The 18,837-nt window shown below is 38.0% G+C and overlaps 1 protein-coding gene across 2 annotated transcripts in view; it reads left to right on the forward strand.

Moving 5' to 3' along the window:
• The window catches only part of LOC133137027 (electrogenic aspartate/glutamate antiporter SLC25A13, mitochondrial), a 66,577-nt gene that overhangs the window by 21,290 nt on the left and 26,450 nt on the right, over nucleotides 1-18,837 (forward strand). For both annotated transcript variants that reach the window (XM_061255003.1, XM_061255004.1), the window contains exons 4-6: nucleotides 12,240-12,355; nucleotides 14,881-15,020; nucleotides 18,372-18,518. In XM_061255003.1, the coding sequence (XP_061110987.1) occupies nucleotides 12,240-12,355; nucleotides 14,881-15,020; nucleotides 18,372-18,518 (403 nt within the window). The remainder of the gene's footprint in view (nucleotides 1-12,239; nucleotides 12,356-14,880; nucleotides 15,021-18,371; nucleotides 18,519-18,837) is intronic.

The raw sequence follows: 18,837 nt of genomic DNA on the forward strand, positions 1-18,837 counted from the left end.
CATGAGGCATTGTATTTTTCAGCTGCCTTTTAGTCCAGTTAAGCAGGTTGAAACCTTGCCTGTTGTGCTAAAATGCGGGGATTATGATGTAACTTGACACAAAAGTTGTCCTCACTGTTTCCTCACAAGCCCTATCCATTTTCAAATCTCAGCCTCAAAGGTAAAGGTGAGATTCATTGTGGCTCCTGATTGTTTTTGGATTTTCTGCGCATAAACACAAACAGTCATGTACTGGTTTCTGTGTAAAGTCATAAAGCTAGTAAAAGCTTCAGGTATAGCAATATATACTGTAGATACTTTTTTCTTGTTTTTAGTTTATTGTTCTGTTGTATACAGTTTATTCATGCAAGGATTTTAATCGTATGCGCTTGAGAGAACCGTACTGATCCTCAAACTAATTGGACACCTGCCAAAGTCTGGTATGCTGTTTTTTATTACATGCACATTTACAGTCCTTTTTAATTTAATATCCTTATTGTAACTTTCCATTATGCATTCTTTTTGTTTTGTTAACCACCAGTGGTTGTAAACACATTGGTGTGTGTGTGTATGCGTTTGTATGCAAGTGTGTATGTGTGTGTATTTGGGATGTGATGGTTCATGTAAAAAAGACAAAGCAGCTGGTGACACCATTTGAGGACTTTGGAGGTCTACTCTTTTCATCACAGTAAATATGACGAGGCCTGTACTTATGTATTTTGCTAATTTGTACAGCTAAGTTGTGAGTGGCAGCTAATAGTATAACCACGAGCATAACGGTACTAAAGCTTCCAGACTTTGAATAGCCATGTAAGGAGGCAATACAGGCCAGGCAGAGCACCATCCGGTGATGTTGTATGGGTAACTTACTTAAAGCCGTCATTGCATGCAAACGATATGCGCAAAGTACTAAACACAGCTACTTTCATTTACATAGCGTGTATACGTCCCCAACATTATGGTGCCCTGAAATGGGGGTTATATATAAAATGTTTGTTAATAAGTGTAAAAATACACTTATGTACATATTCTCAATTTGTGGTTTACAGAACCAAATTTAAAAAATATATATCTTTGTCCCTAATTTTAGGGAATCACTGTATGTGTATATACTGTACATATGTGCACGTATATGCAGGTAGACATACCATTCATGTGTGTGTGTAATTTTTTTTCCTCCACAAACACACCGTTTGTAAATAAAGAGTTTCCATATGTACTTCATGTGTATCAATTTCATATATAAAATACAAATTTTTTTTTCTTTTTTGAAGGCTTTATAAATGAAAGGCCAGAACTTTTATGTATAAAGAGGTGTTGTTCCTTTCAGTGGTCTAATTCATCTTTTACATTAATATGTATGTTTTTAATAATACATAATGACAGTCAATAAAATGTTAGGGTAAGTCAGAAAGAAAATTCGTTACCCTGGCAACTACCTGTGTTCAGCGCAGAGCAGAGTGCATGTGGTCATGTTGCACGCATTATGAAAGCTGCTTTAAACAGGGAGTCACACATGCACTGTAATTGCCTGTGAAAAATTGCTATTCAGCTCTTGCATTGTGTGGTTCATAATGCAGATAAATGCTTGCATTACTGCTCATAAGGGATAAGTCTATTAGGACTCGCGGGTAGAATTGTATCTACTTCTGATTTGGGGGTGCTGCAAATAATAAGCACCAAAATTGCTGGTTTAATCAACCCACAGAATAGACTTAAATGCGTTGAAGGCTATATGTTTGACATTATCCTCATAATGTGTGCTTTGGTTTTGCAATCTATTTTGTACATGTAAGCATTTGATATGTTTATCAGTCCTAATATGTGTGTATGTAAAGGCAGACCTACGTAGGTAGTTTACATTTAAAGGTACACTAGGTAAGATTTTTGTGTTAAAAAACACTGTTGCAAGACCATTGCTGACATGTTAACTCACCCTCTGCCTGTGTTTCTAGTCCTTAAATTCGGTTTAAAAATTTACATTTGTCGGGCCGTCACTCTCTATCAAAACATTGTACCGCTGTACAACAGTTCAAGCTCATTGGTTGAAAATTGGTTCTAACTGCCACAGACAATTGCCGCTTTTATTGCTTATTATCTAAGCAAAGACTTCATATCTAGTTATAAAACGATACCAGTTCGCTATCGGTAGCAACAAGAAAATGATCTATAGTTAGCTTGACAAATGTACAAATATCCACGAATGATAAAATATAGGCTAGGCAATACGAACATAGTAGCAATGCATAGTGCACAAGCATTGTGCCTCAGGTGGATATTTGTAGATTCGGGAAGCTAACTACTAATAGCTAATTTGCTTGTTGTTTCTGATAGCAAACTGGTAGAGGTTCGGTGATCAATTGTGTGGAGTGCAATTTCGGCAGCTCCTTGTTCCTTTTATCTCTTTATGTGTTCAATCATCCGTGTTTAGCTCAACCTTTATTTCTCTCAAACTGTAAGTTACAGTTGCATCGTTTGCGGTAGACTATCATATCTTATTTATATAGCCAGCTAGTTACATAGCAAAATAACTTGCTTGCTCATAATATAGTTGGTTTGTTAAAGTGAAGACTTGAATTAAAAAAATAAAAGCTTTCCAAAACAGTGCATGAGAACACTAACATTACGTGTTACATTCATAGACTGTGGGAACAGTGTTGTGGTTTGAGGTTGTTTGTTGCTGCAATTCCTCTCTTGACCGTTAGGAGTCTGAAATTACCTATTGTACCTTTAACGTAAGTCATGCTTGTATTTCTGGACTTCGCATGTATTAATGCTAAAATAATAGGTAATGATTCAATGCAATCAACCAAAGTCTTGATTTCCCCAAAAAACAGGTTTCACATTTTTACATTAGTGCCCCCTCCCGGTTTAATACTTTGTGCAACCACCGCTGGCAAAGAGTAAGTCATGAGTCTTTTCTTATAATTTGTGATAAGGTTAGAGAACACATTCTGAGGAATATTTGTCCATTCCTCAAGATCATTGATATCCTTGGGTTTGTGCTAATGGACTGCCCTATTCAGTTCAAACCACAGGGTTTTAATAGGATTTGATGTGAAATCTGGGATGGCCATTGCAAAACATGGATGTTCTTTTAACTTAACAATTTCTGTGTATTTTGGATGTGCTGCAGTCATTGCCCTGCTGGAAAGTATTGCAGAGATGATCAGATTTTCTGCTAAAATGTCCTGCTTCATTTCATCCTGCCCCTGGTCTACTGGCAGCAAAATATCCACAAAACATTAATGACCCTCCTCATTATTTGACAGCACTTCTCTTTGTATGCATTCCTCTTTTGCTACCAAATACGTTGATGGCATGTATGGCCAAAAAGTTACATTTTGGTCTGACCTAGCACTCATAATTTCAGTGACTCCCAATGCTTGGTTTTGTTTATTGTGCTGTAAGGGCTTTCTTTGTGCCACCCTTCCAGTTTGATGATATTTTAGGTGATATTTTATGGGGGTTTTTTGCGACTTGGGGACTGCAAGATGAAAGTAATCTCTGCAATTCTTAAACTATGATTCATCGTTACTAAAAGAGCTAGCAAACGGTGTATATTTGATTCTAGGAGTGCCTACTACATTTGAGTGTGTGCTTGTCTCTCAACATGAGGACCAATGAAGTGTCAATGCCAGTAAAGCAGGCCATCGTTAGGCTGAACTATCTGAATATATCCATCAGAGACATAGCCAAAAAATTACGTGTTTCAAATTCAACAGTTTGGTACAGGATGTAGGCGTAGAGTGAATGACTACTGGTAGCTAAATGCATCCTACAAATAGTTAATATGTCCTTTGTTTTTCATTGTTTAATTTATTTTCTCTTTACTCATGGGCTTTTAAAGGCTTTACCATGGGAATAGATTGAAGAGAGACTTTTTGGATTTATAGATGTAAAGCTGTGCAGTTTCCTGGTTTGACTGATGAAATTGATGTCTGTTTTTATGAATAGATTGGTGAGCCATCTGTATGTTTGTGAACCATTCTTGAGGTGCTGTAACATCTTAAATATTATGACCGTGGTAGATAAGTAACATCTGCAGGGTGCGTACTATATATTATTACACGACTGTTTTTCAACAATTTATCTTCATTGTTTCTTGCCTTAGTTGTGAATAGACCACAACCAGATATGTTTATTGCCATCAATTGGATTGGTTTTAATTGACAATTGGCTTGGTTTAATTGATAAGCCACTTCTGCCAATTTGTCTGTTTCTACATCCTCAGCCAGGCATTGGGCTACGCCCTAATGAAGGCTTTTTGCCATAACACCTGGATGTAGGCTGCTTTCTTTGTACTTACAGTGCCCTCAAAAGTCCCATTATGTCCTGATTTGCCTCTGATTTGCCACAATTTTAGATTTGGAATAACACAAATAACATGTCAAGTGCACATTCGTTTTATTGTGCCAGTGAAAGTCAAAGAAAGTAACAGAAATACGAAGGCTACACTGCAAGATGCAAACCACTGGTTAGCTTCCAAAACAGGATGGCCAGGTTACAGTTTGTCAAGAACTACTTAAAAGAGCAACCACAGTTCTGGAAAAAGGTCTTGTGCACAGATGTAAATAAGATTAACTCATATCAGAGTGATGGCAAGAGCAAAGTATGGAGGACAGAAGGAACATCCCCAGATCCAAAGCATACCACCTTGTCTGTGAAATACGGTGCTGGCTCACTTATCTTCATTGATGATATTACTGCTGATGGTAATAGATAAATGAATTCTGAAGAGTAGACACATTCTATTTACTCAAGTTCAAGCGAATGCCTCAAAACTGAAGTCAATCACCTGGTCTGAACCCAATTGAGCATATGCTGAAGAGAAAACTTATGGTGACTAGCCCATGAAACAAGCATGAGCTAAAGATGGCTGCAGTCGCAGACTTCAAGCAGTCATTGCATGGAAAGGATATGCGACAAAATACTAAACGTTACTACTTTCAGTTACATGACATTGCTGTGATCCAAACATGGTGCCCTGAAATGGTGGGACTATGTATATACATGATGGAGCCAAAATGTATATTAAAAAAAAACCCTTTATTATAACATAACATGTGGAAGCACAATTACTTTTGTTAGCTTCTGTAAAGTAGCTCATCTTTTTCATTTGTAGGGATTCTGTCTTCTGTACTTATGAATGCAAAATAGGACATTAGTCAATTAACTTGAATTAATGTCACCATGAAATGTACAAGGCATTTGCCCAAGGTTAGCTTGGGAAGTGAAAACTAGAATACTACTGTACCATATATTGTACTAAGTAGGCCACTGGGGACTTGAGGAACATGCAGATTTTGGCAAGTATAGCAGGCTATACGAACATCTAACAACCACTCTACAGTGTAAATTTCCATTATAGCATTCCATTATACAACTTTTCACATCGTATTTTACTTGCATAGCCAGATTAGATATGCCATCACCATTTTGACTTTTACTGAAAATGTTTTACTTGTAGTGATGCCAATTATTCAATGAGTTGAAATGTAAATAGAAATAGTATAAATGTATGGATGATTTGCAGGGGCAGGTAACCAAATGAACAATTCACCATGGGTTCTGTTGTTAGGCTGCTATATGGTGTCACAGAAAATAGCATAAAATGTGTTATCAGATTTGGTAGGTGGGGTTAGGGGCTATGGAAAGTGTTGGTGGTGATTGGCTCTGCCAAGTTATTTCATTTTTATACTAGGCATCTCAAGTTTTCCAAGCCTCACATACTGACTTCAGCTAACACTTTGGGTATTGATTACTGATGCTTCTGTCACATATTTTTCCATTAATTTAATACTGTGTATTATGCAAACAGCTTTTAAATTAAATGCAGAACAATACATCCTTTTTTCCCCCGAATAGCTGATTATCATAAATGTGATTCCCCTGTCATTACCATTTCATTGCCACGGCAGCCAGTGATTACTCTGGCACGGAAACTGCTTTCTGAATGTGGGGTATTCCTGACGTTGCCCGTGTAGTTCACTGCTGAAACTATAAAAGCCACATTAGTGGGAGGGCATTTTACTCGTTAGTATCCCTCTGCTTGGGCAGGACGTTCAGGTGGAAACCTTCAATGTCATCTCGTTCGTGTTGAGCGGAAACTCCCTTCGGAAATGTTCTTCCTCAGCGAAACCTAATGACTAAATGACCCAAATTCAATATATATTTTTTTGTCTATTTTTTTGTGCAAGAAAACATTTAAGAGTGGGCCGTTGTGCCAATTGTCGCTGCAGTTGCTGTGCCTTCTCCACCCATGCAGAGAACACTGCATCTAAAGCACACTTCTTAAATTCACTCTCTTGCCAGCCATGGGCTATTTTACACATCACAGACCTCACAGTAGAGCTCGCCCTGATTGGAGGAGACATGCACCGCTCACCGACGGCAGCTGCTTGCCTGTGGGAGCCTGGCATGTGTTGGGAGGACCCTTGGAACCCTGGCTGACTTAAACTAACCCTGGCGGGATTAGGCCAATTTTGCCACACCATTGTGGACCCACAGCCATAGTCGGCTAATGACACAGCCCCAAACCTTTGCCGACGGGGCCCGTTACAATCTCTTAGCAGGTGTGTTTACTAGCTGAAGCAAACAGGAAGCCTGTAATTGATATTTTCTGATTTCACTATAATCATAATCGCTGCTGCTATTACAGCGAACTAAACGTAAGATATTTTCTAGATATTTCAGTTTTTAGTTTTCCCAACAGTGCATTTTCTCATATGCTCTTATGTTAATGGAATATTCTGCAATATGCTGTACATTTGTATACTTAATGAGAAATGTATTTCACAGAAGTGTTTTTTGGGTTAAACATTGGGTTATCTGAACAACAATCACTTCTTATGTGCTTCTTAAGTATTATTTTCACACTCTGTGGGCGATATCTTTATAATATACAATGATAATATTATAAATATTCGGTATTTATTTTGTTTATTAGACTTATTGGTCTTCAGCTGTGTTTAGAGACTCTCTTCTGCATCTCACTGTTGTAATGCGTGGTTATTTGCATTACTGTCACCTGTCAGCTCACTGGATGTTTTTTGTTTTTCACACCATTCTCTGCAAACTAGAGATTGTTGTGCATTAAAAGCAATCAGATCAGCAGTTTCTGAGATACTCAGAAGCAGAAACCAACCTATCTGGCACCAACAATCATTCCCCATTCTGATATTTGGTCTGAAAAACGGCTGAACTTCTTGACCACGTCTGCATGCTAATAAGACCTAAATCTAAACATACCTAAAACCAGTACCCCTACCCTATCACAAACGTGCATTTTTCAGACATGGGTTTGGGAAACTGATCTTATGTTCAAGCTTCTGCAAGTGTACTTTCTGCTAAAACTGTAAATTGGGTAGCCCATTCTCTAATGTCAGGTGTAGGAATTGAAGGATTCCATTTTTTAGCACAAATTTAAGGTCATTTTGATTCTATATTGTAAAAAGACCTGGAGAGTTAACTGAAGTGAAGGCTATTTCATTTCACTGCTAACTCTGTAAAGTTAAAAATTATTGGGAAACGCACATGAAATTTTCAAGAGGTTTTTTGTGCATGAAGTATGTTGTGCATTTTCAAGACATGCCGCTATTGGGAATCTCTGTTCATTACTATTTTGCCATTTGACTTAAATAATCGAAATAAAATCGTGTTATTATTTTGCCATTAATATAAAGGAAATAATGTTGTGTCATAAATTTGGAATTTGGATTTTGGAAATCACTTTTCAGCCAGCCTCACTATCACACATTTTTTTAAACCTGTGCTCCAAATGTGTGGAAATCAGTTATTCAGTAGATGTGCGCATGTAGACTTCCCCGCTGACTCAAAGATGTGTCAGGCATTTTTTTTTGATGGGAAACTCCTCAAGTGTGAAACTCCTAGTCTCCCATGGGTTAAAACTTTGTAAAGAGAGCATGCTGGGAAAATAGCAGTCCCTGACCATGTGCATTCAGTCTGGGCAGGGGGGGTTTGCTCCGAAAAGCAAACCTAACTGCAGTCGTCACTGGGGGGTTGGGGTGTTAGGGGGTGGCTGTCAGTGACTATGTTGTCTGCTTCTCAGAGGCATAGTCCTTTTCTGCTGAGGGTAAAGCAACATTAGCATAGGCAAAAAAATATATGCTACAATTTTCTCTATTAAGAGCAGCAATAATGAGAATCAGAAAAAAAAAATCTGAGTGTTAGAAGTGGGTCTCAAGCTGAGATGCTCTTTCTGCTTTCTTCTGGTTTTCTGCAGCTACCTTTTATCAATCTTTGGTCTGAAGACGATAAAATTTCCAGTATAGAGGAACAATAGAGTAATGCAACAAGATGCTTTGCAGTGTTTTGATTGTACCAGTGGTGAATAGAAAAAGCTATAATGGGTATTTATTCATTCTCTTTTCATTTAAAAACAGACTGAAAATTATCGAAAAGATTTTCCTAATTAGGAAGAAGTTTAGTAGCCTTCTGAACTGAAGCCAAACTTCCAGACTGTATGAAAAAAATAACCAGTTAAGTTAATCAGAGATCATCAAGACCCTCTCTACAGGTGTTCCGATTGGCTAAGAGACCTTACAACCTCCATCATGGGCAGTCCCGTGTAACTCCTTTCAGCTCATGTCCAGGATGTAAAAATCAATGGCTTGTTATTTTCCATTCTCACAAACCTATAATTTTAGATGAGTGTACTGCATCAATTAAGTACAATATGGACTTATAATAAGGGTCTTTGTACTTAAAATTAACAAATTAAATTGTAATTTTGGAAAGCTACTGGCTTTCTGTAGCTTTCTGAGTTAAAAGTATTATGAGATATATTAATCAGTGCCTATGCCTTTTTGAAAGTGTATTAGTGGATGTAACCCAGTATATTAGCAGGATAGGTTACCCAGTAGCCTTAATTGTTTAAACATTAGACAATTACAGTTCTTAAAATCCATATGCAATACAGTTACTTGCTTTGAACATAAATTATGATTTATGCATAGTGACATAACAAAGTTGTAGTTGTAGTTGTTGAGTCATTTTCATGTCTAATATGGTAAAAAAAATAAAATAATCTGGGAGTATTTTGATTACAAAAACTAAACCTCTGAGACTGTAGTTGTGTGAGTATGATTTTTTCACAATGAGTAGCTGTTAAGCTCAGCAAAACAATTGGTTGCATAAAACCGAAATGCTACCAAAAATGTCCTATTCATATTTGCAATCTTAAGCGCTTGTTTCCGATTTCGAAAACCAAAGAAACCTTTTAATGCATTGTTTTAATGCTTAATTAAATTAACTAATAAGTATCGAAAATGTGCTACTACATTTGCGAGCATATTGTGGATATGTACCCCAGGCTCCCACCACACCCTTGCGGTTCTGGATATGCAAATATAGACGACTGTTGGTTCGGTGCCATATTAGTTGATGGTTCGGAGATATCGTAGTTTGGGTTCTATTTTGTCTTGATTTAGTCTCTGTTAAAGGAAGATTGCGTTTTCCTTTTCTTACATTTTTTGCTGTTGTTTTCTTGTAGCCATGGTACTGCTAATCACCCATCATAAACTTCATCCGGTGTGCGCTCACTAGAGAACAATGGACCCAGTGTCTGTTATTATTTTTGTGTTCAGGAGGAACTTAAAATTCTTATTATGAATAGAAGGAGAAGTGGATTATGTTGTTAATAACTCCTTTTGTGCACAAAAGCCACGTGTTAATTGTAACACTGTGAAGATAATGATATAATCCCAGCAACTGTAATCGCCGCCATTTGCAGGTCTAGAACTGAATTCAGTACGGATGGATCGTGTGTGTTCAGGTTAGGGAGGTCGTGGACAGCGGTGAGTGACTTCTGCCTTTTAGGACAGCAGCTACTTTGTTCTGTCGCCTAGGCACCAACAGTGTTGCATTTGCCTTACCATGTAGATATGAAGCATTGTGAAGATGCTGTTGACAGTTGCTAGAGATAAGAATCTGTTCTCTAAATGTTCTGACCGAATAATGAAAATAAAACGGTTCGAAAAACGATCTTTGTGTAGCCAGCTTTTTTCCTGGACAAGAGACTGCATTCTGATAATTGTCTTGGATTGTACAAGCATCATTCTAATTCTGATATTATCCCTTAATCACATTTAAGCTTATTCCTAGCAATACAGTTCTTTTCTGTAGGTAGGTATGCTTTTTTCTGTTTCATGGTTTCATTTTTATCAGAATGAATCGTACACCACTTAAACATTATGTATGCCTGTATGTGTGTCTGTATCTGGTTTACATTAATGTATATCCCCTCAACTGGTTGAATACATCCCCCATCCACTCTGGCTGCCCTAAGTTGTAAGACTTCTGGTTTTGATATAAAACAGTATCTCTTGACTTCACAATCAGTCAATACAGTATGCCCAGGACAGCCTGTTCTCAGTCTTGTTTGAATCTCACCAGGAACAAAATTAATTAAAGTATGGCTGCAAAATGGTACCATTGCATCTCATGGCCTTAAATTTACCCACTGTAGTTCAACAGAATAGAGCTGGGGGTTTGTTATATGGCTTATGATTGAGATCCTGCTCTGACATAGTGCAAGCCAGTTAAGAACACCTTACTGAAAACAATTCCTAAATATTTCCCCGGGAATTAAAAATCATGGTCTCTCCCATCATACGATAACAGTGTACAGGAACTGAAAAGACTGTAATTTCTATGCCAATATGCCATTATCTGTGCAGGACATTACAATTGTTCATATTTAGTTAATACTTTTGGAAATTGAAAATATATAGATACAGTGCAGTCCTAAAGTCTGAGACCACTAGTGAAAATGCTTTTTTCTAATTTAATACAAACTTTTTCATTACATTTCCATTTCATTTCATTACTGTAACTTTTGCTTTAATGGCAATGTGCACTCAAGCTGGCATGGACTCCAGAAATCTGTGCAAAACCTGATGATTCATGTTATCCCAGCATTATTTGCAATATTCCTAAGTGCATCTTGTGATGTTACTGAATACTTGCCTTTTGTCAGTCTCCAAGTGCCCCCATAAATGTTCAATGGGGTTGAGGTCAGGTGATTGTGGATTGTCCAGCGCTGTTTATTTCCAAGATTACATTAAAAAAAAATTCTATTTGGTCACAGACTTTTGGACCCCACTGTATGTAATCGCATATAATGTGACATTCTGTATGTTCTAACCAAATTCATGTTGGGTTACACCAAGACAGATCAGATTTTATAATGGGAATGCCAAGCATAAGGAATACAATGTCAAAGTCTTGCTGCTATTTTGAACAGTAACAGTTATTGTGAATAATAGTCGCATTCTGTTCTCCAGCATAATATAATTATTTCTTTTAAACCATAGATTCAGGTGATGTAAAGCATTACTTGCACAAGGGGGGTTGGGGGGTGCTTTTAGCAGAGAAATTCAAGTTAAAAGAGCGGTTATAAAGTTATCAAGTTAAAAGCAAGATTACATATTGTGAACTGAAAATAGGAAACTGACTTCCATGATTCTGAAGCATTAATGCCTTTAAATCATACAAGGAACAAGTTTTGGAACGCATCAGGTTATTATTGTTACAAACAATCAAGCAAAGCCAAGACCATTTCATTGTTCACAAGATGGTGAAGGCTACATTGCATTACTGCATTATTGGATTTTACTGCAATGGATTTTACAATGATTTGCATTATAATGTTAACCTGATAAGCTATATATAATGTATACATTGCAGTTTTGTAAAAATACATTTAAATAGACAAAGCAAAGAAAGTCACCCTCATATTATCTCAGTACTGTAATTGTATTACTCGTTTTAATACAATATTGTAGTTGAATCCCGAGTGCTTGAATAGACAATTGGCCAATTATGTCATTTTGTTTTGGCTTCCGTTTACATCCATTGCTGTACCCTGAATGTAGATCTGAAACAGTAATATTTTTGAAAAATTGTTAATATTCATAATTACTGTACAGTATTGCAGTGGGTGTCAAGAGTGCTCTGTACAAGTGTGCTCTTGCCTTTTGTTTCACTGTGGGAACTGATAACAGAATTGCACTTGCACACATTGATTACTTGTTGATATTTCATTCATAAATCGTTGGGAAAATCCTTCTCTGCCTTTTGTTCTGGAAAAATGGAAGTATATCGACAGGTTCATGTTACCTTTAGTATTAACGAAGGTCTGTCCAGCTCTCTACCGTCTTGGTGTTGTGTCAGTTTCTCTTGAACTAACTTAGAAGTTCTTCAGGCTCTTAAATTTTTTTTGTCATCTTCTCTTTCAGGTTGATTTCCTTCCAGGAGTTTCTTGCGTTTGAATCTGTGTTATGTTCTCCGGATGCGCTCTTCATGGTCGCTTTCCAGCTGTTTGATAAAACCGGAAATGGAGTGGCAACATTCGGTAACTTTTTAAAAATATTTTTTTGAAAACGCATACAGTATAAATTACTTTTCATTCCATTATTTCAGAATGTCAGAGTGTTTGAAGAACATTTGTTTTACCATTGTGACCAGTGTAAGAACAAAAGGTCTGTTTATAACCGTTTCACTTTCTGTGTACATATTCGGTGAATTGCAGTCATGTTATGCAAGAATATTAGCAAATGATTGTTTTGCAGAGGTATTGAGTGCTCTGCAAGTTTCTGTCTTTTTAGGTTCTCTGCCTCCCACCACCCCCTCCCCACACACACACGCACACATGATAAAATGTAAATTAGATATTTTTTTCTCTTAATTGTATAACATGTAAATATAAGATTTAGATGATGCGCTGTCTTCCTGAGGACTGTAATGATTTTAAGGGTATTTGCTCCATTACCATGACCTAATGCTGAAGGTATTGTGTAGAGAGTACAGTATGCGCTGACCCTTCCGTGTGGATAGCATGTGATTGACATCATTACCTTAATGCTGCCAGGCACAAAGGTGTAGGCTCTGCATATTTTAAATTGTCTAATTAATTGAAATGACCTTGTTTTGCCTTGCATGTACATGCCACGTGAACCCAGCTTCAGACGTCCCGCACACAGAAGCGTGGAGAGAAAGAAAATTCTCTAATTGTTCTAGTCAGTAGGGAGTACAATCATTACAGTTGATTTTATGCACATATTTAAATTTTCATATTTAAAAGCTTTAATTAAAATATTTAATTGAGACATTTCAGGTTCATAATTAAAAGGTCTGTTGTTATTTGTGCCTTTTAAAGGTTAATGAATGGGCTTAATGGTACAGTATATTGAAAAGTGAGTGAAAAATTTTAGCTGTGGAAAAACGAGAGGGAATGTGAGGGGCGTTGCATGTTTCAGCGTTTCCAGCACTGAATCTCGGCTATAATTTTAAAAAAATAAAAAATGAATCACCGTAGACGTGGATTAATGTTAAAGTCCATACTTGTGACATATTTTATGTTTGTTTTTCAGCTTTCATTACCTGGAATAGCTGTTCTCGGTGTATGAAAGGACTCGTAGCTTTATAACCATATTAACCAAATTAATTGCGTCAGCTCGGTTGTACTAAAGGAGAGTTTGTTTTTCCAGCGTGTAAATGGGTTCTGAAACTGTCTCTTTTTAATTTCCTTTGATTTTCTTTTTTCACGGTGGATACGGAAAAAAAATCTAGAAAAAATACAGAATGACGGGAGGATTTTAATCTTGGCCCTTTTTTTCTTTCGTTTTTTAAAATAAAGCTGGAACCAGTGGAATGGAGTCAATAAACACGCAACATGAAATGCACGCAACTTTGATTGTGCATTAGCCAACAAGATAAAAAAAAATTCACAGCCTTGAGTGCTGACAGGTACATAAAAGCTGATAATATAAATGCAGAGTCTGAAATAACGCAGCAGTGTTACTCTGTAGTAATGCTGTATATTTATTGCCTCATTATAGAGTCAGACCTGCCTGAGCTGTCTTGTTCCAAAGACAGACAGCCTGGGTGAAATTTTCACTCGGATTCCACCCCCACACCCCCTCTCTGATTGCTGTTTGAAAATGCTGTATGAAATGCTGTTTATTTCTAACATAATAAGAAACAGGTCGCCTTCTTATCAAATTGTTTCATTTCAGCGCTCTGACCGTGTGTCTTCATGTCAGATGTATCCTACCGGTGTTGTCTATCGTCCTTTAATAGGCTTTATTATAAATCTAGAAAACCATGCTGCCTAATCTTTACTTCAAGGACTTACTTGTCTTTTAATTCTATGAGCATTGTGGCTGTAGTTGCATTCGTTCGTTTTTATAAGGGTAATTGTCATCCCAAGAACAATTCAGTTTATGCTACTGTCCTTACGCACATGTTCAAGGCTTCATACGGTGATGTTTTCAGGTCGAAGATGCCGTTGGAAGCGAATGTTGGACCGTTCAGGAAATGAGTGCCAATTTGCATGCATTTTTAATCCTTAGCTATCAAATTAGCTTTTGAATTATACTATGTTGGCCAGGGAACAGCACACAGAACAGATCCAAGAGGAATGCCAGCTGTCCTGAAATGATGGATTGAACCAGTGTTTATGCAAACACTTTTTTTATTTTTTATTCCTTCAGTTTTGATTTTTCCGAAAGTTTGGGCAGTCCAAAATTTCGGGGGAAACAAGCCTACCTTTTCAACTCTGTTCAGATACATGTGTGTCATTTTAAAATCATCAAGGATAGCCTGTGGGTATTTAAGAAACAACCTTGAAAATGAGATGTTCAATCATGTAATCAATATGGGAAATCAATAAGGAAAGTACACCGCTTTCCTCTAGCTAAAAGCCGCACCTGGTGTAAAGGGGCAATGCATTATGGGAGCTTGGCGGACGATCACTTGATGATCATGTGTGTTGTCATCTTCTTTGTTTGCCATGGTCCAAAGGTCATATTTCTCTGTGATCATGTAGTTAGCTAGTTTTTTTACTGAACATTGTTCCTCTCATTTTCTCTCCTTCAGATGATGTGAAGCAGGTTTTTGGCCAGACCACGATTCATCAGCACATTCCTTTTAACTGGGACTCGGAGTTCATGCAGCTGCACTTTGGCAAGGAGCGAAAGAAGCACCTCTCTTATGGAGAGTTCACACAGTTCCTACTGGTAGGCTTATTCCACCACATAAGCATCCTCCTCTTGCGAAAAAATAGTCCTCTTAATTGCTCAATAGTTTTACCAAGCACCTCTTAATTTGACCTTGATTCCAAGTGCATTGTAGAGAAAATCTACTGATTCCCTATATTCAGGGATTGGTTTGTCATCTCCCCAGCCAGACCTGCGCACATAACGGCCAGGGCACATTTTTCTCAACACAATAAAGCATATTGACTTTGTTAAACACTAATGAAACACTGAGGTTGTATTTCTGCAGGAGCAGTTGGCTTTTATTAGATGACGTCGTCGTAACACTAACCGATCCTCGCCAACAGGTAGAAATGTTTCTCTATAAGTGATATTATCAGCGGGGCTGCAGCATTCCTTTTGTATTTGTGGTGTGCGAGCCATTCCAATATAATGTCTAGACCTGGAATCGGGCAGCAGGAGGGGTGAGCAATGCCAAGTTTGCATCTACCCTCACCACATTTGAATGAGCTTTTTATATTACCGTTAACTTGGACCAGATGGGTTAGGAAACATGCCGCGGAACACACCGACACTGTCTAGCTGGTGGAGACGTTTTTCACATGCGTGCTTTCCTTGTGACCCTCAGTTGTTTTCCAGCACTTCATTCCAAAAGAGACTTAGCTACAGAAATACACAGCCATGAGTGCGAAACGAACATTTCCTGTTACATCAACTTTATTTAGTTATCAAATTCCCTGGCCATGGGCTCTTGTGATATACCGTGAGTGAAAAAACGAAATGTGTGATTATTTTTTACATTCAGGGACTTTCCAATAGCGTGTACTTTGCTTGTCAGTCTGGGGAAAGATATCCTGCAATTCTCATGATGGGGAATTGACAAGGCAGGTGAAGATTAGCAGTGAAGCAGCTCAACTATTCTGCTAATATTTTATGGGGGAAATAGTTCTAAACCAACTAGCCTACATAATATTGTAACTGTTTTGGAATATACTACTGATACCAAAAGCCTTTTGTGGGTGGCAAAAGAAGCTGTGAGTGATGGTTGTTGTTAATGACCTGTAATGCATCCGAACGCACAGGAACTTATCTTCACAGCCGCCGTCTTGTAAACGTTTTGCTGTTGACGTCCTCTGGAGATTTGAATTATAAGGAATATTTACGATTCACTGGGCCAGATTATATAAGAAATATTTCCGTATCAAAATTCTGGCAAAGGATCCTTTTGGTTGTCTCGCAAAAATGATCTGGAAAAGGAGTTTGGAAATACTCTGGAAAGTTAAATGTGGTTCTTTGTATGTGGTCCTGACCTCATTCATCTCTACTCATTATGATTCAGATGTTAGGCTACCATGCTTGTAGCAAAAGCACATTTCAGTTATGCTGTAATTATACCTCGTATTATTATTATTATTGTAGTATTTCTAACTCCTAAAGAAAAGCTCTTTTTTATTTTTTTTAACGCATTGCATGTGAAAAAAATGACCTCCCGAAGAGAATTTGTAACATTTTTTCTTCAAAGGTATTTCATTGTTTCAGTTCAGGTAAAATGTCAACACACTCACTAAATAATTACGCCAAACAGAGAGCTCTTGGCTAATGTTTTTCCTCAAATCTAAGAACTTGTAAATGCAATAAAGCAGTGGTGGTGTCAACATTGTGTTTTTTCAAATAAAGGCCTGCAATACCTCTAAAATCTGAACCCCACCAGCAAACCACGTCTCCAGGCCCCCACAGTTGCATTAATTTAAGGCTTTAATGCCTAAAATGGTCAAATGCAAGATTGTGTGCCACAATTGTTTTGCAGCTGTCTCTCAAACATTTTTAATTCAATCTTTCTGCTGGTCTGGGGACTTTAGCCCAAGAGTTTTTGTCTTGTTTTGACTACCCCTCAGTTACTCTCTTGTCATTCAGTTTAAAAAAATTTTGTTCCTACCACAGTGGCACTATTATTGACCTTTTCTTCCTTTTTTTACCGGGTCAATTTTAATTCGGTCTTTTTAGTTACATTGCACCAATTTTTGTAAATATCTCTAGGCCTTTTTTTCTTTGGTAGAGAGATGTCCAATCGGCCTCAGAGGGGGTCTCTTTGTAAAGCTGCTTTGTGATAATCTTGTGTTCGCTATATAATCGCTATATAAATCAAATTGAATTGAATTGATTTTTTTTTTAAAGGCTCCTGGCACACATTTCATTTTGGGTATAGCAATTATGCTAACCTTAACTAAGTTTCACTGTAATCAACTGATGTTTCTGACAGAAGGGTGAAGGTGTTCATGGCATCCTGCCATTTGAAACGTTGTTTTGCAGATTTTCTCTCATGGTATGTCAATCTTGAAACCCGGTGTCGTCAGTTTTTAGGTGGTATATGACCATTTACTGCTGTCTGTTGCTTAGTATGGCCTTGAATTGAGCCTATAGCCTCTGGTACTGGATATTGGTCTGTTAATCCAAAGAAAATGATACCTTTGAATGCATTGTGCATTGTAACTTTGTGTATGGAATTCATGTAAATACTTTACCCATACTTGTATACATAATCGCATATAATAAGAATAAGCCCAGTATTAAGGTATTGTTTGTTGTTCATTGTTATAATCCAGTAATTGCACTTTGCTTTCAATTTGCGATATTACAAGGTATTATCAACTGCTGTTCTAAAATCTCTAAAAACATGGCCTTTATAAGACCACATGTACAGTAACTGTGTCAGTGTTACCCATTGTCTTAAAGAAGCACTTCTTGCAGGGCTGTGTGGCACCGTGAGCCTTGAGGTGTGATTAGATGTTGTGGCAGCACGTTGAGCATGTATACCCTGGGGTGTGTTTAATCAAGGCCTCGGATAATCTGAGAAACACACCAACACAGCTCAAGAGCAAATGACTGCAGCTCCACCAACTGCCGACTCCTAGTAACTGAGAGGGAAAATGGCGGCAAGGGCCTCATCATGTTCCGTGTGAACACCTAGGGTGGTGAGGCCCTTTCTTCTATATTCCCTACTTAAACTTGGTAAATAACTCAATTTTTAGTTTCCCACAGTAAAACAAACAAACTAAATCTGGAACCTGAAAATAAAGGGGAAAGTTTATGTCACAATGGCAAGTTTTGTCACTGCCATATTATCCCTGCTGGAAATAGCATCTTGTAATTTGGGGACATTTTGGAATTACAAGGTTTTCATTGTCACCAAGGTCTACAGCGTGCCCTATTGATATCTGAAAAAATAATTAATTAAAAATCCTGTATGAGAAAAGGGCTTCCAGTGTTTATTTAGATTTTGTTTTGGTCTCGAGGATCTAGCTTCTGCATTCTGAGCCGGATGGCTGTCTCACCAGCCAGTTTCCATAACTCACTGTCTCCATGGTTACACAGGAAATGCAACTGGAGCATGCGAGACAGGCTTTCATCCAGAGGGACAAGGCCCGGACTGGCACTATCACTGCCCTGGACTTCCGGGACATCATGGTCACCATCCGGCCACACATGCTGACGCCGTTCGTCGAGGAGTCCTTGGTCGCTGTGAGTCCCAAGTCCAACCCGGTAGCCGCGACTGTCTATTTCAGTAAAGGAATCAACCTTAAATTGAGCAGCCAATTCCCTTCAGCGGTTCAGCCTATTTTAGATGTTTTTTTTTCTACATTTCCCCCCTCGAGCACGGAGGTTTTCTGGTTTATGTGCGCAGCCCTCCACATAAACACCGCCGCTCGTGCCCTCTGTCATTTTCTCTCAGCGTTTACCTCAAAGACGAGGGAGCTAGGGTAGACACGCTCCCGCAGAAGCCATTAGAAATGAATTGAAATAAAGGTAATGTTCTCGTAAAACTCAAGCTTAGACACCT

Source organism: Conger conger, chromosome 9 (genome assembly GCF_963514075.1).
Source record: "Conger conger chromosome 9, fConCon1.1, whole genome shotgun sequence".
Lineage (NCBI taxonomy): Eukaryota > Metazoa > Chordata > Actinopteri > Anguilliformes > Congridae > Conger > Conger conger.